The 23,597-nt window shown below is 42.2% G+C and overlaps 1 protein-coding gene across 2 annotated transcripts in view; it reads right to left on the bottom strand.

Moving 5' to 3' along the window:
* LOC104565524 (ankycorbin) overlaps nucleotides 1-21,659 on the bottom strand; it is a 76,778-nt gene extending 55,119 nt beyond the window's left edge. For both annotated transcript variants that reach the window (XM_088531387.1, XM_088531388.1), the window contains exon 1: nucleotides 21,603-21,659. In XM_088531387.1, coding sequence (XP_088387513.1) covers nucleotides 21,603-21,638 — 36 coding nt within the window. In that variant the 5' untranslated portion in view covers nucleotides 21,639-21,659. The remainder of the gene's footprint in view (nucleotides 1-21,602) is intronic.
* Between the last annotated feature and the right edge of the window lie 1,938 nt (nucleotides 21,660-23,597).

Genomic DNA, 23,597 nt, shown 5'->3' with positions numbered 1-23,597 from the left:
GCCCAAGAGAAACCAAACTGTGCCTCCACATCCCCCAACAACCCTGCGATGCTGAATGATTATCCACTGAAAACTGCCTCCTCGGGAGCGAAGAAAGTTTTGGCACATGCTCCACAACATCACTATAAATGAGCCCTCTGTGCTGCAGCTGCCCACACAACACGTTGCTCCAGGCTGCTCCAGCCACACCCGGCTGGTTCTCCTATGTCCCCCTGTGCATACCTCTTTGGAAATCAATTAGAAGTTGTAGGTGAATATTGAACTTCATAGGGAGCTGGCCACTTCCTTAGCTTTGTTTTATTTTAGAATGTGTCACTCCTTTCTACACCTATGCAAGAAGTTTTCCAAACATTTGATGTCAGACAGGAAAACTGAAGTGGAAAGTGGATGACAGTCAGTCTAGCTGAGCTTTATCAACTCACTCCATACATCCTGACATACTATACAAGCTCTGAATTACTGCAAGCACCATATCCAGTTATGGCACTACTATTTTAAGAGATGCCATATTTTGCAAATAGGAACTAGAGAATTTTAATGTAAAGTCCAAAATCCAAACAACATGCTGTGCCATTTCATGATGTTGCTTACATTAGACTGCAACACGCAATAAAAGGGGCAATAAAAAAAGCCTTGCATGTCAGTAGATCTAGAAAAATTAGGTGCTGCCATATTTTAATTATTTTTAAGCTAAAAGAAATGACTAAGTTCGAGAAATATTTGTATTTATTTTTACAAAAACCTGAAAAGAAAGAGTGGGTTGACTTTGAATTTCTTGTACTCAGTTGGCTCCACACACACCTCGCACCAGAGGCCGTCAGTGCTGTTCTCCTGCCTGGCTGAGGGGGAATCACTGGGGAAACAGTTACAAAAAGGTTTATTCTCAACCCCAAAGCTGAGCACTCTTCAACGCTTGGTTTCTTCTGGCCCAGGGAGCTTGTGGCTGGACTCTGATCCTTCCAGAGGGGCAGCAGAGCCTCACAGACAGGCTCTAAATAAAACACAGGTCCGTGAGCAGAGCGCTAGTTACTCGTGCCTAATCAAAACAGGCATATCTTGCTACTGCACCAACGCAGTCGCCACCGGCGCCTAGCGAGTTAAGCCAGTCCGTTTCCTTGGCAACCACTCCCAGACCAAACTCACAAGATAGATTTTGGTAAAAATCTCTCTCTCAATTGAATCGAGTCAGTCAACTTCTATATGTTTGAGCGGAACTCAATGATACAAAAGATAATAGCCATCAAAGCAGCATTTCTGCTGCTCCCAGACTAGTTGGGATTTCAACCTAGGGACAAAGAGAAATAGCTGAGTTCAGATCCTAGTGTAGATGGGAGTATTGAGACTTCGGTGCAAAACCAGAACCTGCTACATGCAATTAGGTGTGCTTTTTTGTTAGAGACTGTGTAGATAAGCAGGTATTAAAAATGCTTATATAGGACGGTTTCCTCCCTATCAAATGCAGCAAAAATACCAATTGCCTGTTTGGTTCAATATTTATAATCTCTCAGGGAGACAGAGATCTATTTAGGGACACATGCTGGAATGAATGCTCAGGTTTATTTTAAAAAGAACAGTACTGCAGGCTCATCTTGAAATGATTGCTCCTAAACTAATGCATTGGAAGGGAGGCATTTGTATCTTGGAATATGCTGCGGAGTCTGGAACTTTAAGGAACTATCCATTATAAACACAAGGTCACACAAGAACTTAGAAGAGCTATGAAAAGGAGTCTGACACATCTACAGTCATGCACAATGTTCAAAAATACTTCCATTCTATTCATGAAAACAGTACAAAAGGGCAGTTGCATCAACAGCCAAAAAGGGTAAAAGCTCAGATTGATACATGTGATATACCTGATTAGTACAGTTAAACCCTATCAACTTCATTATCTTTGTACACATGGATGTAATGTGGTTCTGTGGCAACCTGTTCCACAGTCAGGTTTTCACTGGACTTAACTGCATTATCTGTATTCTCCGCAGTTGGGTCAGCCACAGGCGGTCCTGAAAAAGGTGAGAAGTAAAGATTCATTTTAATTTAAACTTTCACTCAGCGCTTACCTCTTTACAAAAACAGGTAAGGGAAAAGAAAACATCATAACCACCCAATTTAAAATCTTCTATGTGCACATTCTGAAATTTCATCCAATATTAAGCTACATGGATCTCTGCACATCTCCAAGTTATTAATCAATAAGCTGGAGTAACTAGCTCAACAGACACTACTCGCTTACAATTATTTGCTTACAATTCACTGCATTGATTTTACAGCTTCCTCCGGTTTCAGTGCTTCTGCTGGAGTGAGCAGAAGACAACACTGACACAGATTTAAATTGTACCTTTTCTTAGTGCATCAGTACAGCTCCCCTACTCAAAAATCAAAACATAGTAGATATTTGCACATTTTTGTTGCATTTTATTTTAAGTAAAGGAATCTTTATCACGAGCATCTACTGCTGTCAGAAGTGAATTCCAGTACAGTCAGGCTCTGGGAAAACAACTGCCCTCACTGCACTAATTCTGGATACAGCATTCCCAAAGCAAACTCCTGGCATGGCCTTTGAGGAGGAATGTGTCCCCTTTTACATCAGTGGCTCATGCAGCACTATTATTCCCTCGTGAGCCTGAGGTGTGCAAGAGGCAGCGTGACATCCACCATCCCTCTGCCCCACGGCGTAGGACATTGTTCCAGTACCTTCAAGGCAGGGATGCTTTAAAAAAAAAAAAAAAAAACACACAACCACAGAGGCTGCTCTTCTTGGGGAAAGCCAACCAGTTGTTTCTAACACCCCTAAAGGCCAATCCTTTACAATATTTTAACTTCTTCAGCAGCCTTTATCCATCTCTCTCACCAAACTCTCCTCCCTCTCATTTTTCCAACAGTACGGCCCAGTTTACACCTGCTCAGGCCTGAGCTACACAAAGCTGTGACTAGAAGGCACCAGTCAGATCTGCGTATCCCATTAGGGAAACTGCTCGGCTTCTGCTTGGAACACGGCTAGCTGAGTAGCGAGCAACAGACAGCAGAAGCAAACCAACCCTCAGCACACATACAACTCGCACACAACACGCTTTACAAGGCATGAAGAATTTCACAGTGTTTGCAATGGGAAACACTGATTGCGGAAGAAAGTTCCCCTTCATCTAGACTGAAATATCAAAGCTAAGCAAGATATGGGCAGTTACCCTTGCCCATTAAACATAATTACAAGTCTATTTTCAGACCTCAGAGGTATGTTTTTCCTCCATCTAAATACTGCAAAGGTGTATACAAAGATAAGATGGCTTTTAACCTATGAATTAAATTCCAAAAGCAAAAACTGCCATTAAAACCTTCTCAAGATAAATGATTTCAAAATTCATTCTGCTTTTAATTTCTTTCATTAAGAAGCTCTGAAAAATACAGGCCTGGGAAATATTTCTGTTCATAGCTTCTGAGTTAACCCTCCCCTTTCCTCAAACTCTCACCCCTTTGTAAAAGTTCACATCTGTTGGAAATCAGGAAGTCTGCAACACAGGATGGACCCTTATAATTCAACACATGCTTTAGTGGACAAAAGTCATGTTTTTGGAATAGCGCTGTTATGGGTCAGGAATGTAAAGCAGAGTTCATATTTCAGATGAAAATGGGAACCAGAGCTTATACTTGCAAGCCCAACTCTGCTTTTCAGTAATAAAGGAAAATGAAGCCTGTGCAGCAGAGTCTCCTGCACTGCATCAGCCTCTCAGGAATACTAATGAAGCAGTCAGTGAATTATTGTGTTCTATGAAAATCAGAATTACAAATCCTGCTTTTACCCCGGTGTGAATTTCTGATATTTGCTTTAGAACATAATCTCTGGCTCTGGTATTTGCAGTGTCACAGAAGAACCAGCAGGCAAACATGTACTGTGCATCACCCCAGGGAGCTTCCCAGCCTCACCGAACAACTGCACTATTGAAACACCTCAGGTAGAAACAGTACATCTCGCATAAGATAGCATCACAGCTATGTGCTCTACTCCTCAAAACTATGCAGGCCGTGGTTTGCATCTCAATGTGCTGCACTTTGCTACAAGTAGCAACACCTCCTCACAGCAGAGTGCAATATCGGTCTGACAGATTTGCTAAAAGGGTAACATATTTGGCTGTTCACTAGCATCTTGTTCAGATAGCAGGTATGTGGGAAAAGCTCCTGAGGAAGCCAGGAGCTTATGTCCTTCTTCCATACAGAAGGTGCATGTTTCACATGTGAGCCACCTGATTGCTGCCTGTAGGTTAAGCAACATCTCCTGGGACACCCTTTCCAATCCCTTCCCCTCCCTCCCACCACCCTTGCTGCTCTAACAGGCTGGGGGAACATCCACACCAGGGACAGGGTTGACATGAAGCAGCCAGCAGAACCCCCTGCCTCTCAGTCTGACACACAGGTAAAAGGTATTAGAGCCTAAGAAGCAACAGTCAGCCATCTCCATCCCTGAGGGGTAAAGCAGGATTATAAGAATGATCAAATACCCTGTTCTTTCAGTTCTTGCCTGCATCAGCAGTGCAAAAGTTGCAAGAAATAGAATGTAAGATGTATCATTTAAGTTCTCAAAACAAGGACAGGGACTTGATATGATTGTACACTTTGGGTAGAAGGGACACCCTGAACATACACATGCAAGACATGGGTAGAAACAAAAATATTTCTGCATAGTAAAAGATAGGAATTTATTTATTTTAAAAGATGCAGGGCATAGTTCATATTATCATAAGGTTTCAGGGCCCCGGTTGTGGCTGAAGATGCCATTGCATAAAGCCCTAGGAAAAACAACCTACCCTTGATTACTCTCAAAGCACAGGGGCAGCCAGATGCTTGGGGAAATAAAGACAGTCTATACAATGGCTATATTAGTTTTAATAAAAGTACTGTTGCACTAAACCCAGTTTAGAGCTTCATCTATTTTACAGTGGAATCGGATTTCCTCACAAGTTTACTTAGCATAGATAAGAACCACATCCCTATTCTTGAGTATGACAATTATCAAATGACAATTTATTGTTGGTAACTGGTATAAATTTAGAAACCAGTCCCAGCTGGAAGCTTTCTGCTAGCAGTGCCAGCACTCATGACTAATGTCAGGAAAACTTACGGCCCTTGGTATGGCTAGTTTCAGGAAGCCCAGAAACATAGGTTTGAAGGTCCTATTCTTGTTCCAAAATTAAAGTATTATACATTATAAATTTAATTAGACATCTGTTTAATAGTTTTTTTTGTTTGTTTGTTTTTTTGGGTCTGGTGCTGTTCCCTCCTTGCCTCTGAAAAGAAAATGATTGCATAAAACTTTAACGTCCTTCTGCACATGCTCCAAAGTTCCTGCTAGCAGGGAAGCAGTCTCCAAGATGAATGAGGCTGGGCAAGTTTCACAAAGAGCACTGATTATATGGACAAGGATAAGAGAGCACTTCCACCAACAGCTACAGCATGAGTTGAGCTGTTCCCTTGATGTGCCAAATGCCAGGCAGCAAGTGCTCCTGGGAAGAGCTCCAGCAAGTGCTGCCAGGTGCCTGGCAGGCACAGGGGGACATGCACATCAGCTTTTCCACACACGTGTCATGAGGGGCAAAGGGGCAACCACTGAGGTCCACAGAGCAGGGAAACTGCAGGTACCGTCATGATGTGGGCAAACTAGCCAGGGAAGCCAGGATGTACTAGCCCTGCTGCTCACAAAGAAATAAATACAAAGAACCTGCCCAATCTCAAGAAATACTGCAAAAAGTCATATGATGTTTCTTCATTTTCTTACAGCTTTTACAGAATATATAGTTACATTTACAACATAAATGAGGTAGACTCTTTACCAAGACAGGAGGTTTAATCTGGTAAGCAAGGACACAGAAAAGGGAGATCTTTAAAGGAAGGTGTTTTGCACTCTAGCACCTACAGCAGGAACACTAAGTTCTTGCATATAAAAAAAAAAAAAAATCAGTAAATTACCCCCTTAAAAAACACCCTCTCTGTTGAGTTGCTGAAGATTGACAATTGTATGAACACTATGCAGTTCAACGCACTGCTTTCAACTACTGGAAATAAAATCCCCTTCCTGTCATTCTCCCCCACTGAAATTCTGCTTTCTCCAGCAACTGCAGTGCATAGCAGGTCTGGCAAGCATACGTGCTAAGAGACCCAGACAGCAAAGAAGCAAGTAAGAGGAGACGAATTAACATCAACTTGGCTCTCTGCAGCACAGGGCTCCTTGTCCCAAAGGCAGCAACCGCTGTAATTAACTTTACTTATGAAACACAGCACTCCAAAGTGAGGCCTAATTAGATGCCCCACAGTTCTCGCCAGCTGATAACGTGCATCCTTTGCCAGTCTTGGCCACTGCGATTCATTAGCGTGCCTGGCAAGGCCACATAACACAAGATACATTTGTCCGATGACCCTTTAAAAGCACCTGGTGCTGCTTTTAGGCACAAGGAGTTTCCCCTCTCATTTGAGGGGGAAATGTGGATTCATTTTAGAGTCAAAGTTTACCACAGCAAAATGCCTCCAACGGCAAGAGGGGCAATAACAATAAGAGCACCAAGCGCAGCAGGATCCTGGGCCAGCACTGGCCCTTGGCAGCACAGGCCCATCCTGAGCTTGTGGGAAGCAGCAGTGGGTTACGGAGGGGGAAGCAGTATGGGTCAGTCACACTGCTTTTCAGAGCATTAACAACAGCTCGGAGCTCTTGGTAGGTGCAAAGCTCGAGGACAGTGCCAGAAAAGCCACACAAAGGAGTGCCAGGAAGGTCCTCCCAGCCACTCAAGGACAACAGTGGCCCCAGCAGCTTGGGCTCGTCTCTCAACTCATGGCTTCAGAAATCAGCCTTGCTTGAAATCGCCCGCTATAGGATAAACACCAAGCAAGGAATAAAACACAATTTATGTCAACTGCAAACTCCTATTTCCCCATTTTAAATAAAAGGCATCTATCGACATGGAGCCTGCATTTCTTTTCCTTGGGCTTTTCTTTTTCTGTTTGTTTGCTTCCCTTCCAAGGAAGGAACTTTCTGCCAGGGCTCAGCATGGCAGACTCAAACATCCCAACCCTCTTCCCACAAAAATGAAGAAATTAACTGAAATGACCTCCCCTCCTCTGCAAGGGGCAAGCAATGTTAAAAACCCAGTTAAGGTCTCAAGCACACTTTTTCCAGAGCAGTCCCAAAGTAGGAGAGAGGAAACAGCCTACAGTGTTTCTAATACCCTCCCCTACTAAATCAACCCAGGAAGAAGCAAAACAGAGCTGGAGGGGCAGGGGAAAGACAACACACATCTTTTACAATTTTGAGAATCTCCCTATACACCTCAAAGTTGCATCAAATCACAAAAAATCATTAATCAATTTTCCATGCAATTAATCCTTAAGTCTAGTATTACAATCACCAGAGACACTTGAAAAGACTCTGTAATTTTATTACTAGGTCCTGCCCACAGGAGTAATGAGCTACAGCATTCAATAACTAATTGTAGATTCTCAGTATATTACAAGTCTTCTACCCAACCATTCAATGCTAATTATTGTTATAGGTGTTAGATTTCATAACCAGAGCTCATAGGTCTTCTTAATAGTTACTGTTGTGTAACTATTTCTGACTTCTGTAAACACTGTTGCAAGAAATCATCTTTGCAGGCAGTCAGCAGATGTCAAACTCTGAAAAATCAAATCATTGTGCTCAACAGCTTTTCTTTTGTATGAAGTTTTGACTGTATCTAAGACAGGGGCAAAATATTTGCAACTTTAAACTCCCAAAAGTGTCCCAACACTCCTTACTCAGCTTATCTAGTTTTGTCATACTTCAGACAACTTGGGTCAATATCCAAGTTTGAAAAAGTACAGGATAATGTCTAATGTGACTATTTAAGGATATTTTAAGATAAGCAGTAGGTTGGTTTTCAAACTTATACTTGCATGTACATGTTAGAAATGAGTCATGAAGAGACAAGACTAGAGAAATTCCATACACACTGAAGGAATTCAGTGCGTTGCCATTGCAGTCCTGCAAGCTCTGTAGGGTATGTATGTATGCCTCTGGGGAAGGCACTGAGTATCTGCAGGGTTTGCTATATTTGCAAGGCAAGAAGTACTTCATCACTCATACAGCTAACAGCTGCAGTGCCTATGAAGAGATTTATGAGCTTTTAGATCAGAAGCCAGGTGTTAAGGCAGTGCTCCTTACAGCAGTTCAAAGCCTCAGAAAGGGGTGTCTTGCTCTAGCCAGTGACCTTCCCATCACTGTGAGGGACAGCAGGGAACATCAGCAAATCCAAGATTAAGATGCTATACAGGTCACTGCACCTCCTGAAGGGTTTCCCAGCAGTTTCCCAACAGCTCTTTGGAATACTAACATCCATTTCCTCTTTTCTACAGGGAGATGTTGCCTTGTGCGTCAACTGGATGCTCAGGAGGACAAACAAAGCCAGCAAGGAGGTAAAGTGTAGTCTTAACTGTCTCAATGAATATACTGGAGGGAAACACTTAATCCACTCGATTTTCTTCTTTAAATTTCAGGCAAAAGAGCTTGGGTGACAATTTAAGAACACATTAAAACCCTCCCTGTTCTTTAGCACAGAAATGCTCACAACAGCTGAAGCTTTCAGTATGAAATAAAGATGGCTGAAAGAAGACAAGGGAATTGGTTAAGAAAGTGGTTAGGAAATAGGGACTTCTTACCATTCCTTTAAACCATTTCCTGTTCACTCTCAGAGTGTAATATAGCCGTAAGAAAATATATCTGACCTCACTCTTTTCAGCTGCATTAAAAAGTTAAACAATTTAAATATCAGATTGCACATTCATAAGCTAGCACATAAGTGTATTGTTGCCTTTGTCTCCAACTACGAAAAACTCAAACTTAATTTTTAATTTAATGAACGCTTTGATTTTCCCTAGGAGACAAGGTCAACAGTATTCCCTGTCTGCAGCAATGCCGTGTGCTTATGCAGACAAGAGTCTTTTGGCAAATAACTGATTTTTTTCAGAGGGGGTCATTATAATCATGCCATATAGCAAGATTACATTCTTTCCTACTTGCTTTGCTTAATCGTTATGGATTACTCAAGCATACTTGAGAAAAGGATGTATTTTAGCTGTGTGTGAAAACTGACAATTCGTCCAAAATCCCACACACACTGAAAACAGAGGAAGAGGCACATTTTAATCCAGACTGATCATGCATTGATGAAAACTGGGAGCAAATGTATTATGTTACTAACTTGGTTGTTCTATGTTAATAAAAAAAAATATATCTGATCCTACAAGATCAGATCTGAGCACCTTCCCACCAGTAACAAAGATCCCCTACCTTACACAAAGACTACAGGAGACCATCATCAAGGCCACTTGTAGCTCCGACATCTAAAATCATCCCTCTGAACCTTGCCCCCCATTCTTTTTAAGGGAGCTGTACTAAGCCTGTCTGTTCCCCTTTAATGCACTCACAACCTACTTACAATTGCACAATTGTTTTTCTTACGTGAAAGATCTTAACTTCATAACTGTTTGCTTCAGTGGGCTCTCTACATGCAGCAATACTACATTCATTAAACTGAAGCTGCTAAACAACGTACAGAAAATTTAGAGCAATGATGCAGATATGATAAAAAGTGAGAACCACAAATATTAGTAATAAAAAAAAAAAAACAGAAGTCTAAAAGAAAATGAAATACCTGTATTCAAGGCAGGTTTTAAATCTATGAGATTTGTCCAAGAGCTGAGAAAGGAGAAAGAGTGCAAGAATTACTATTGCAGAAGAGCAGGAAGTCATCTATCATCAGGCAATATTTATGTTTGTTTTTAAGCAGCAGACTTCTTTTCTGTTGGCTTATTGACGGACAAAACTTCAGTCACCATTACAGGAAATGGGAAACATAGCATTTAAAAAAAAAAAAATGCATTATAGAGAGACTTGATCAGGTTACATTAGAAAAAAAAAAAAAAAAAAAAAAAAAAGCTGATTATAAAACTAAATTCCAGGCATGGAAACTCCCTTGTATGGATTGCAAAAAGTACACCATGGCAGAACAATTGCATTTCTATGCTACCAAAAGAAAGACACTGAAAGATGCCAAGTACATTTCAGCTACATGCTAACTCACAAAACTTGCCTTCCTGGTCCCTGAGGAGCACTTACCTACTCTTCTTCCATTTCATCTCGCATCAGAAGAGGAGGTTTTTGGGCCTTCAAAACACTGCACAACTACACAAAGTAGATGCTACCCATTTTACAGGCCGAAACGGTCATAGTCACTCATGTGCCCAAAACTGTGCAGTCAGTGAATGACAAGAGCCTAGACTTCTATTTGCACAGGATAATCCTGTTCTCCCTGCTAGCACCCCCAAAAATAATTGTAATAAAGCAGGCTTGATGGTTACAGCTATCCACACCTAAAAACATATAAATAACCCCAAAATGTATTACTCCAAAGCAGTAGAAAATATAACAGAAACTGACAGTTACACTTAAACAGGCCTGAAAAGCCTTACCTGGAGCTGCTGCCTCACGCAACACTTGTCTGCAGCATCCCGCTTACTGCATCGGATTATAGCAAGCATTACATAAACCTACCTTTTACATTCAAATGATCCCTTAAGAAAAGCAATGCTACTCTCAAACATGGTAACAAAATCCAGCCTCTACCCAAGTTTGTGCATCTTACTATCATCTGGATGAACTGAGACAGATGAAGGGTGCCACAGCAGCAAAGTTTCAAGACCCTTTTGCTGACATTAATGTGAGCCGACAGTCCTCACGAGCACATGGATAGCACAACCTCTCTCAAGGGAGCACAACGCGCTAACCAGGGCAGCAACACAGCTGAAGCAAGACCTGGCTTGCCAGCAAGGAGCCTACATGAACAACAACAAAACCAAAACACCCCGCGCAACTTCAAGTTTACGAGCAAACAACATGGGCACTAAAGTGGTATTTGCTCCTGCTGAAAGAGCTGCCCAGCATCAGCTCCTTGCAAGCACCAGCTGCAACATCTCTTCCAAGGGATCCACAAGGATACCTTCCCCACTGCTTACTGCATTTGGCATCACACATTGATGTGCAACGTGAGGCAGTTGTAAGGTAGACTAAGTGTATTATGAAGGCCTTTAAGAATTAACCTCCAAGTCAAGTATACATTTACAGATTAAAGTTTCCAAACTTCTTTTCACAAATCAATATATCCCACCAATTCCCATCTTCTCTTATTAAACTGGCTGCAAAGAGATTTACAATTCTGATTTCATTACTATACTTGACAATATCTCTCCCTGTTAAGTGCATTTTAACAAGCAACCAAGGCAAAGCAATGAAGACACGACTCTCAGTGCAGTAGCCTCTCCTAGCTGACCTACCATAGAGGTTTTCTTGATGATTAATATGATGCTTGTGCATGATGCAGCTTCCTCCACTTTGAGCTTGGAGTGTGCAAGGAAATTGCTCACAAGCTCTAACATCACAACTGCAAGGAAAGTGCTGGATTGCCATTGCTCCTGCTGCAGAGCCACAGCACATCAGCCAGCAACCACTGCTCTCTCCTCTCATCTCCCATAAATAAATCAAACACACGAGACCCCGAAGAGAAGATGCTATTGGATAACTACCAATAACAAACTGAGGATCTCCAATTGCTACGCGTACTTTGTGCTAGATTCGGTGAAATTTAAGTCAACTGAAGCTCTGCCATTTGCTTCTGTGAAGCTAGCATTTTATTTTAGTTTCAAAGCTCAGTTCAGGAGACTAAAGTCTTTCCTCAGACTCCAAAGGGCACCATTTCAGTCTCTGGATAAGCAGGCAGGTTACCCAAGTTTACGAAACTCCTAAGAGATTTCCATCACACACAGCAAAAGCGGCAAAGATGAAAGGATGCACCTGCAAACAGAGCAGAATGGGTATGCCACATACATACACATGCACTGCAACCACATTATTTGCAAAGTTATGAAAACACCTTTGTTCCATCATCATCCTAATCACTCAACTCCTGCAGGACTTCTGGACAGCCACCTATACAGCCCACCTGAGACACATACCCATAGACTAAGACTTTTCAGACTGTTACATAGCAGTGAGGCCAGCCTGAAATTCAGATTACTGAGTGTTGCTATTTGTATCATGTCATCTCCCTAAACCCTAACAGCATCAAGCAGCCCTAGTGTTCAGGGCCACACAAGACTAGCACTCAAGGAGGTTCCTACACAAAAATTTTCAAATTCAAGGTAAAGTATAAAGTCCATGCAGCAAGCAAAAGTAGGAAAAGCAAAGCACCTTTAATAAGAATACACAGGAACAACAAGATGCAAGTCTAAGGGATGAAGATGTCCTGCAAGCTGCAGTTAAGAGATACTCAACCCCAGTGGCTTTCCCCAGCTGGTATGGGCAACAATATTTTCTAAAGTTGAAGACTACAGTTATTTTTGGAAAGTCTAGACCTAGAATCAGGAAAACAGCTCATTAAATAGCTTGTCACACATCAAGTGACCACACAAGTCCAGGTAGCTGCATAACTTGGAGATGGACAACAACATAGCTTGTCCTGGGGCAAGCCTCAAATTCCTCTCAGGCAGCTAAGAGCCAGGTAGGAAAATACACCTTTCCCCCACCCCTTAAGGAACATTTTGTATCTTTTCTAAGTATGAACATAATCACAAGTTTTAGTATCTGGAAACATTATTGTATAATCTTTGTACAGAATCACAAAAAGGTTGAGTTTGGAAGAGCCCTTTTGAGATAGCAGGACAGATAAATCAGGCAAAGTACCTTGTCCAGCTGAGTTTTGAGTATTTACACAGCCAGATTAGAGTAAAATATGAATAGCTAGGGCAGTTGTGTTGCCACTTACAATAAAGCAGTATATTAAAAACTGTACTACTTCAAGATTTATTAGAATTAGATGTGCTGTTAATAAATGTTGAGCAGTTGTTCCTAAAACATCTGTACCCCAGTTGCATGTATACATACATACTGTCTTAATAGGAAGACAAACACTACAGCACTAAAGCTCTTTCTCACTAGCTAAAGTACAGCTTGTTTTTAGCTTTCAGCCTCCTATTCATTCCAACTTCATATCTTTCCCTACACAGCTCATAAGTTCTTAAAAACTCCCTTAGTCAATGCAGCTAACACAGTCAAGCAAAACATCAACCATCAGTCTCACCTTGGCCAGCAAATAAGCCTCCAGTCCCCAGAAAACCTTTCCTTGCACCTGGTCTGAAAAAAACAGGAGCTTTTTTTATACAACCACAACACAGGGAATCCCTCTCTGTGCTCGTTCCCTCCACCTGCCCCACAGCAAGCCTCAGCAACCAGACCTTTGGACCAAAAAAAAAAAAAAAAAAAAAAAAGTGCCTTCAAAGCTGTGCTGAAAGTCCAACAGTCCAAGCTCTTACTGACTGCATAGGATTTGCAATATCATAGATAGCTAGACTGCATTTTCCTGTAAAGGACTGCCACTGTTGCCCTCCTCCTCCTCAGTGCTTCAATGTCTTGGAGCCTCGGAAAAGGTGTAACATGAAGACCAAGGAAATGTAAATGGGGTGAGGGAGCAGAAAGGGCCTTGACACATTCCTGACACCAAGGCCAGCTACTGGAATGAGATACATTCTGCACATGCTTCAGCTTGGTGAACTCTGTAGTGTTTCTTTCTGCTTGTATCAGTCATAGGGTCCCAAAATAAAAGTATGGGATGAAACAGATCAAAACTCCAATAAAAATGTATAAATAATGTTTTAGTCTGTTATTAATACAACCATGCCTATCCACAGAAGTGTCTTTTTGTTCTTGGCAAAGACAAGAGGCTGCACTCTTCAAACAAATCAGACAAGTCAAATCTCTTCCTTTGCATGCATTTTTAACTGACAACTTTGAGCCGGACAGAATTTTTTTTCCCCTTTTTAATCAGATAAAGATGAGTGGTGCCAAAAAGGAAGAGCAAGAATAGTGTACCACAATAAGAACAGACAGCTAATTTATCATATTTTTATTTTATTTTACTTTACATTTAAATCTTAAAGATAAACAAATAACTGAAAAAGTTACAAGTACTTTTTGCAGCTCTTCCAAACTCAGACCTTTGAGCTTTTATGCTCTAAAGGGACACAAAAGACATGTTTCTACACAACAAAAATTCCATTCTTCTTACCAATATATTTTAAAATACTATCTTTTTTCCCAGTTTGTATAAGACAATTTTGCCATTCTTTTCCCTACCCACCCCATTTTACACTACTTAATCTTGATACTTTATTGAGCAATAAATTGTAAACAAAGTAGATACTTGCGCATTCCAGTTCACTTGCATTCACTTATTTCATATGATTTTGTAAACTGCTGCCCTAACACTGTACTATTAAAAACAGCAACTATTCCTCCTGTAACTTGGGGCACAGCATGGTTGGAGGCAGAAGCTACAGCAAGGCAGGAGCCAGGCATCATCTCCTTAGGGCAGAGCTCAGGTGAGTGCCCACACTAGCAAAAGGAGTGAGAAACTGCAGGCAGACATGCAAGAGGAGCCCCACGGGGCTGACCTGGCACTCCTGCAGTGCCAAAGTCTCTCTCAGGTCGGCCCAGAGTGGCATTTAGCAGAGCAGCACTTGCAGCACAACACCATGACTTTGCAACTGTCCATCATCAGCTCGATCTACAGATCAATACGGCTGCAAGAGGCAGATACTCCAAACAGACCAAAGTGCAGCCAATACCAGGTCTATAGGATCCCCCCCCCAAGCACTCTGCGATGTAGATGCTGCTAACTGGTTTTAGGACCAAGACTATCTGTTATATCCCAAACTACAATCCTGTTTTAGGAAGTTCCATGTATGAAATGTATATATTTGAAATATATATTTCAAATAATTTGTTTACTCAAAGCAAGTCAACTCCAACACTGCTTCCTCTAGGATAAATTTCAAGCCTCACAGCACACTTCTCATTCAACTTACTTCCTCTCCTCTGATCAATATCTGCAAATAGTTAAGGTTGTTTCCAGAATATCTGGAAGTTCTGGCTTCACATGTTCTCCCCCTTCCCCAACTAGCCCATCAGCTGACATCCCATGACAACCAGCAGTAACATTGTAATTCCTTACCCTACTGCTTCAACTGACCTTTTTCCCCCACCACCTTTTTCTTTAAGCACCATTTTTCCTCTTCCTTCATCTATCTCAGTATTTGCCTTCTCCATTCCATTTTTCATCCCTCAGTAAAAGAGAGGCTGCACCTCACCCCTGAGGGGGCCAAAGATCAAGGGTGCCAGAATTACAGTTCACCCAAATGGGAATTTTAAAAACACTTTAAGCACATTCCCACTGCCCACTATGAAAAGACTATTTGATGGCATGAAATTCCCACAGAACCAACTACACCAGGCAGCAGGTCTTACTCAATGCATGATAAGGCACTACAGAATATATTTAACGGCTTCCCTAGATGAAGGGCTCAAGCTTTGCTCAGAGTGAGCAGTCGAGCGGAGCATTACACTCTCCAGAATTGGGGTACAAAGCCAAACAACTCCCAAGTGGAAGTCAGGGTGGCAGGTAAAGCTCTCCCAGAGGAAGGAGGCACACACAGGAGCGGGGTCACTTGTTCTAAGAGGAAGGGGGTTGATCCTCCTTTTCCTGAAGGAAGTAGTTGAGAACATCCTATATGTCCAAGAGAAATTCTTTCCCTACTCACCATATTGCTCATAATTTTGATTTTTGCTAAGGACACAGTAAATGGTAAGAGAGATAAGATGATGCCAATCCATTTGAAGTTTAATTCGATTCCTGATAAGCAAGACACCCAAATAAAAGCAAGTTTCAGCAGCTCACTTTCTAAATAACTGGATAAAGTGGTCAGGTTTGCTATTTCACTTGAAAGTCACAGCAAACTCTGTACACTTTGTCACAATTAGTTTGAAAGAAAATAGTAGGTGTACACAGACAGTGCAATTTAACTGTCTCATGTTTCTTTTCAGGCTAATTGTAACTTTGAGTGGATAAAGATTTAAGAACTGTTGAAGACACCCTGCTTTATTATTTTTAAAGCTGCCCCACCCAAGTTCTCTCCCACAGTTCACTCCCAGAGCACATGGGAACACAGTGATTTCACTGGAATGTAACCCAGCAATCTCTCCCTCCAGACCCCCACATCACATCTTACTCCTTAAAGCTGTGGAATAGAAGCCTACTAGTCAGAACATCAGGCACTACAGTAACCTGCCAAGCCTTAACAAGGACAGCCTCTAGATTAAAACTATTTTACACTACAAAGATACCTAATTCACCCATATTTTGAGATTTATGGTACAATGACTATCACAGACAAAACCACAATTTTTTCCTCCCCCATTTGCTAGTAAAGGAATAGGCATTTCTAGAAATACCAGAAGTTTGAGCTGGCAATTAGCATTGGGAAATCCCAGCCTCCCCTCACTCTACTTCTGACAAAAGCTACTTCTCACACTGAACTGCCTAGTCAATTTTCAATGTTAAAAACACTTGAATATTATTAGTATTGAAGGTATTTGGAAACAAAACTCAGTTTTAATCTTCCCTTACCCAGTTGACAAGATGGCAATCAGAAAGAAAAAAGTTATGTTGTCAAAATAAGAAATATGTTTATCAGCTGATCTGCAAGCATATCTAGACATAAGTCCCAAAACTTTTTCAGTTACTACCCACAGATCTAAGGCTGAAAGTGAGGATTTAAGGCTGGGAGGGAGAAAACACTTCCATACAGCAGCCCTTTTCTAGAGGGATAAGAACACAGTTTAAAAAAAAAGTCTACCTATACAGATCACCCTGGTACCTACCATATCTTAATATTAAAGAGCTAGATATTTAAAAGTGTGTAGGTGCCTAAAAATGCAGGTGAGCATCTTGCCATATGTAAAAAAGCAGACAGGTTTGATATTTTCACACATCTGAAAATCCACCCAGCACTCATCTGCATCTTTAAGTATCTAGATGCCTTTGAAGCCAAGCCACAAATTTACTAGTTAGAGAAAGCATTCAAGTCCTTAAATATTAGTAACTATTAAAAAGCCCAACCAAGCATCAGTAGAACTTTTTAGTTCTTTCAAATCCTACTTTTTTTAGCTAACACAGTGAGGAGTCTTTTTAAACCTCTTTTAGAGGTGTTCATTCTCTATCATGGAGATAAACTGACCATAAACAAACTGAAGCTCTAAACTGATAGCTCCCAATATGATTATACCAATTTTTTCAAGTGCTGCACATAATGGCAAATAACAATAAAAAGTCATCCTGTCAGGCACCAAGAGCAGGTTTTAAGTTTCACCATGAAGAACAAGATGCAAGAAAAAAGAGGAGAAAATAAAGCTTCAAGACAGAAAAGGAAGCCAGATGCTTTCTTGAGAAGGAAGTGCAATTTCTGTACTTCTGTCTACAAATGTTTGAAGTGTGCATATCAAATCCCAAGCTCCCAGTCCCAACACTTGCCCCTTCCTGGGCATCCTGCTCAGGTTCCTAGTCTATACACATGCTCCAGTGACCACACATCATGTCATGCTCTGTCACAACTAGGTATTGTCAGAGCATCTCCCTCTTCCACTCCTAACACATGCATTCACATGGCAACAGTCACCCCCAGGAAGGGTTTCACAATGACTGTGCTGGGGGAAAGATGTTCTCCATTAACAGGGCTGTTGGTGCACAGAGAGGGGTCGAAGTAAGGCATAGAGGAGCTGGGCAGCAAGAGCCTTCTCCTTTACTCCCCCCAGGTCAGAGCCCTAAGAGGAGTCACACTCCCATCTGCCTCAGCTCTGAACTACACCAGTTCTGCCAAATTTCAGAATTAGCAGCCTCATGTGTTCCTATACCACCATGGCCACCCCTGTGCTTTCTGGCCACTAATCTGAAGGCAGGATTCAATATCACAGCCAAGCCAAGCAAGTAGCTGCAGAGAAGGAAGCCCTGCTGCTCCTCCTCCTCTCACCAGGCCTCTCAGAGCAGACCCCACAGCAAGACAGCATAGGGAGTTAACCAGCTAAAACTAACCTCACTAAATAGTTTTCTGCTGCTTTATGTCCCTGAACTGCCTCACTGTGGGCTCAAACACCACCGGAGCCATAGCGCTGCACAGCTGCCCTGTCAGCAGCAGAAGAGGAGCAAGCAGAGCCATTCATTCAGACTGCTGTAGATAGAGCACCAAATTAAAACCCCCCATAGCAACAACACAAATATATTCATGCATATCAACAGTTGAGCCTACTTTGAATTCAGTTGCTCTAGAAAGAGCTAGAGAGCTTTAAGCTACTTATCTAGTCTTCATGTAGTTTTATGTTATGAGCCTTGCTGCTTGATAAGTGTTTGAGTAATCCCTACTTCCCACATACACCTTGTAGACTTATTCTCACTCCTCTTTTTTCAATGCTAAGTGTGGCTAAAAAGAAGGATATGTTCCCTCCCCTAAGACACCTTCAGTTCTGCAAAATAAGACATGAAAGATTTTCTCCAGAAAGCAACAGGAGAGGAGTAAGGGTGGGCATGAAGAGAGAGAGGCCCCCATCCTTACTGACCTTATCCCCATCTGAAAAGCAGTTAACATTTTATATGCCACAATACAAATGCAACTAATTCCAGTTTAAGCCATCTCCTTCTCCTCACAAATTATGGCTAATGGCAGCTTTTGAAAATTAAAGAAAAAAGGATAATCTTCCTTATCTTGCACAAAAGAGAGAGCAGCTCCTGTTGACTGCTTTGAATTATGCCCTTAAGGTTCAGCTTCAACAAGGGGAAGGCAGAGTGGTGTGAATTCAGATTGCTGTGCTCTTAGAGGCACACACCTAAACTTCAGGTATCTGGAAAAAAAAATCCTTTGTGGTCAACTTTATCACTAGCTTTTAGACTGCAGAACTAGCATCAAAATGGCAAATGCTTTCTGCCACCTTTTGATTTTTCAATGAGGAGTGAGGGAGTTAGGAAGGATAAGGTAGGGATAAGCAATCCCAGGCAATTCATAACCATGGGTGGACTAGTTAGAGGAAGATCTAGTTGCATCACATGTGCCCCTCAGCCTTTGCTCTACAGCAGCAGCCCAGCCAAAAGCATGACTGAAGCTTCACCAACACACAGGCACCCCTAAGCACCACATGCATTCACACCTTCACCAAGGGACTCTCTATTTGGGCAGACGCCCATAAAATGTTTTACTGGTGTGGGGAACTGTAACAGCTCTTGCTGATACTCAAGAACAGCAACAACTCTTTCTGACTACAAAATAGGCAATTGCGGACTAAAGTGAGTGGCACAATGGGGTGAGATGTAATCAGATGCTTGTGATGCTTTTTTTTCATTGTTGCAAAGTGGCCCAAGGTACAAATCAAAATTACACAGGATTTGATAGATTTTCCACAATCTTTCTTCTGTATTTAAGTCTGTTATTTCTAGTCCAGTTCTCCACTCTAGAAAAAAAGCAGGAGATTTTGGAAGCCTACTGAAACACACTAAGGCCACACTAAAGACCTTTAAATGCTGGATAGCACTCGGTGTGAGACCTTTTTCTTATCCTTTCCTTTGGACTCCAGTAGTACAATGAACATGCTGTCTCAGCCTGGTGACTAGCAAAATCCAAACACTGCTGAAATCAGTGCGTTTCACTCACCTCTCAAAGGTTGATTGAGATTCAGCTTGGTTAAAGAACAAGCCTTTTTAGAAAGAGCTTTTGCTGAGCTGAAGAAATAAGAGCTGCCACCACCAGTGCTGCTAAGATGACAATACAGTGTTTGTCCACACCAAGTGCTAACCTGTAGCTCAAAAAACACTAAGCAACAATCGGCACATCTGCAAATCACATTGCAAGTGCGTGTTACAAGCTGACTAAAAAGACACCTCTTTAATGGTGTACCCTGAGACTATCTTGACATCAAAGCACAGTTTGCGCTACTGAGTGCCTTGTAAAATCATGTTCCCAAACATTAAAACTTTGGAAGAACCTCCATTTCAAGCATAATGCACCTTCAAACACAGCTGTTCCTGGGGGAATCTGTGACAAACAACAATACATCACACTTCTTTCAGAGAAGCATGTAGATTTGCAGAAGGATGAAACATCCCATTCTTCAAGGATGACAGATTTGTTACTAATTCCACCCCAAATCTAAGAAGTTAATCAAACACATCAAGATAAACACATCAAAGTCACATATTTCACTGGCTGCTTAGGGCACTATCAAGTGGGCATCAGCATTAGCACAAGGCAAGAAGCTGGAATGAGCAGCTGGAAGAAAAAGGACAGGACTGCAGCATCCCAGAGTTGCATCAGCTTCAGGTGCAGTTCTGTGCTCTTTCAGCTAATCTTCTTATAAGCTTATCTAGTTATGATGTAACACGCAACAACTTTTTTCTACCAAGTGTGCAACAGAAGTGCATTCACTAACACACTTCCAAATGCTGCCATTCCCCCTGCAAGACGTGACAAGCAGCAGTGAGGGGTATAGTAAAAGCTGTGAAAGCCTATGGCAGTCCCTCTAGCCCAAAGGAATTATGCCCACTCCATAAATTCTATCTTGGGTCTCTGTAGGGTACGGCAGTCAGAAGATCTCGCGTTGAGCGGAAAGAATAGTGGAAAGAATAGGGGAGATGGGCACCTGTCCGTATAATATTTCAGAAAAACTAAAAGAAGCAACAGAATAGAGGAGATTCTCTTATTAGAGAACAAAAAAGGGGTGAATATGTAGGAAGAAAGGTTGGTGTGGCCAGGGATGAAAACAGTGGTCTGATTGCTTGATGCATAAAGGATTTTTCTGAGGCCAACCAATATGGGAGGCGATGTTAATGCTATGGGCTACAGGGCGTGCCTCCACACACAGGTGCCCTATATAAGTTTGGATGCCACAGGTGCCCTATATAAGTTTGGATGTTTGCAATAAGTGCCAAATGCTGCATCCACCATAGTGGTGTGTGTGCTCATTTGGCCCGGGTTCCCAGGTGGTGGAACCCATGCCCGCTCGATGCGCCGAGGCAATTGAAGCCGAGAGGCAGCAGGTCTCCACTGATCCTACCTTAGCAAGAAAAGAAGTGCAACATTGTGTCTCTCCAAATACAGTTTTAAAAGTGTGACAATAACAGCAAACTATTGTGTCTTGTGCTGACTGATCAAGCCTTGCATCTACCTCTCCTGTGGCTTGTCAGCTCCAGTGTGACAGAAGCCCTAATTGCAGCACTCATTCCTCAAGTCCTGCTAACAAAGGAACTGCCACAGCCCAGGGAGGCTCTCAGTAAGCGCTCAAACACCACACTGATAAGAACAGTACTATGCTTGAACAGAAATACCATCAGGCACTGAAGCCTTAACACTAGCCTTAACACTGCACCTGAAACAAAATTTCTGCCTGCACAAGAGCACAATCTAACAGAAGATCAGCAGACCCCAGACACATATGCACGATTCAGCTATTTCTCAAGAGGAGCAATGCTATTAGATTGCATAACAGAATTACATCCCAAAACAAGAACAGCCCAGGGTGTACTGTGCTCAGCCATCACTTTGGTGCTTGGAAAAAGGTTTTCTCTAATTCATTAATCTACAACCTTATCAAGGTGGGAATGAAGAGCTTATTTCCAGGATGCAAACCAGCAGCCAAACTGAGCAGAAATACTTACATCACTCTTCCTGAACTTTGCTTTTAAGCTCTTCATGTTGATCACATTCAACCTTCTAGATCTGAGGAACTTTTTTATCCTTCTTCAATATCTAAACAAAAGAGAAAGGAAAATAAGATTTCCACTTGATAACATGCAGTTCCCTGGGAGCCAAGCCTGACCTGAATTTACAAACCTATGTGACCCTTTGAGGTTTTAGTCCTCAAGCTCTAGAAAAAGATTTAGACAAACAGTAAGAGAAATTTCTTCCCCCCCAAACTTAAAAGCACATACAAGGCCAAGTATGACCTGAGAAGAACAAAGCAAGGCTTCACCAAAAACTGAGAAGCATACCATGTCATGCTAGCTAGAAGTAGATCACAGGCACAGTCATACACTGGGCAGCCCCTTTCCCAAACCACAGCCCATTTTAGCAGTAGGGTGAGGGAATTAGCTTGCAAGATGGGGAGAGTGGAAGCTCTCAGGCAGGTCATCTTGTTCAGCAAGATCTGCTGTGGGTCTGCACTGGGTAGATAAAGAACCCACTGCTGGTTTATACATAAACACAACTACTAACAAGCAAGCTCCAGTGTGTACACATGCAGAATCAAGTACAGCTCCACACAATGGAGTAGATAGACCATCTGAGCAAGGACAGAGGTTATCACGAGGAGGAGAGTTTCACACACTTCCACCTAAGAAATAGTACCTATATTGTCAGTCACAGCTGTTCTTAATTTGGCAGTGTGCTAATCACAAACAGCCATGCTCCCCTTTCCTCCCTCACAAAGGGAGGAAAGCAGCAGCTGCAGACACATACCACAAGCTGCAGGCAAGCTGCAAGCTTTCTCAGAGAAACGAGAAGCCCGTACCTAGAGCAAAGCTTCCTCCAGAAAGTCCCCACATACAAAGTATGACCAACCAAGCCAAACAGGACAGGGAACAGAATAGAAGCATCTTTTCCTACAGCATAAGAGGAAAAACTAAGAATGTCATTCCAGAGCATTCACTGGAATAGCCAGCCCCTCTCCTTTGGCAGTTTTGGATGCTATACAAGTTCCTATTGAAGGAATAGTTTAAAGGATGTTCAATCATATAAATGTCTTCCTTCCACCATAGGAGAGAGGAGAAAAAAAAAAAAAAAAACACACCACACCACCACACATCCCCCCAACCCCCAAAAAAACAGCTATGTCCTTATCCTGGATGACTATTCATGCTATAAAATAGCTTGATACCAACACAAGCAATTTGATTATCTTAGTGATAAGCAATTTTTATTTATTCAGATTTGTTGAAGCTTACATTGAATAGCAGCTGTACTGAGTGTTGCATAAACACCAAGGTAGAGATCCTCCTGATAGAGACCCATTTCAAATACCTCTCAGGCTTCAGAAATCTCTGAATCTCTACAGCTCCATTGGACGCTTCTTACTGGGGTCTTAGGCAAGTCCCTACAGCCAAGATTTTCAGAAAGCACCCCAGCACCAGACTCCCTGGGAAAGTTTCAGGTTGTGCCAATACACTTGGGAATCCAGACTACAGGCTGTTGTTTCCTTGGGCCCATGTGCAACAGGCAGCTGCACCTCCCTGCTACTCAGGGGTGTGGAAAAGCAGAAAGTATGTGTGTGGAAAGCTCCTGAGTTACAGACCCTAGACACAGGAGCACACCCCCCCCCCCTTTCCATCATTAGGGCTGAACAAACTTGGGCTCTTCCCTTTAACCACCCCTTTCATGTCAAAACAAAATGCCACATCCTAGTTTATAGTATTTTTAATAAAAGCAACAGCTCCCAGGTGCAGAACTAAAGGGAGACCACAGCAGCTTTAGAACTCCTTTAACAGATTACAACATGCATCTAAAATGCAAGACCTGTCCTGCAGAGGGAGGACCAAGCCAAGACCGTGCTCTTCTCAGGCAAACAAAAACCACCAGGCCACAGGATCTCCCCTCCAGAGCCTGTTATGAACTGGGCACAGCAGCCACCACCAGCCAACCTCACAAGCTCTCCCACT

This window comes from Tinamus guttatus, unplaced genomic scaffold (genome assembly GCF_059628265.1).
Source record: "Tinamus guttatus ecotype Peru unplaced genomic scaffold, ASM5962826v1 Tinamus_guttatus_pri_ptg000414l, whole genome shotgun sequence".
Lineage (NCBI taxonomy): Eukaryota > Metazoa > Chordata > Aves > Tinamiformes > Tinamidae > Tinamus > Tinamus guttatus.
Note: the sequence above shows the minus strand (reverse complement) of the source record. Positions and strands in the feature narration are given on the sequence as shown.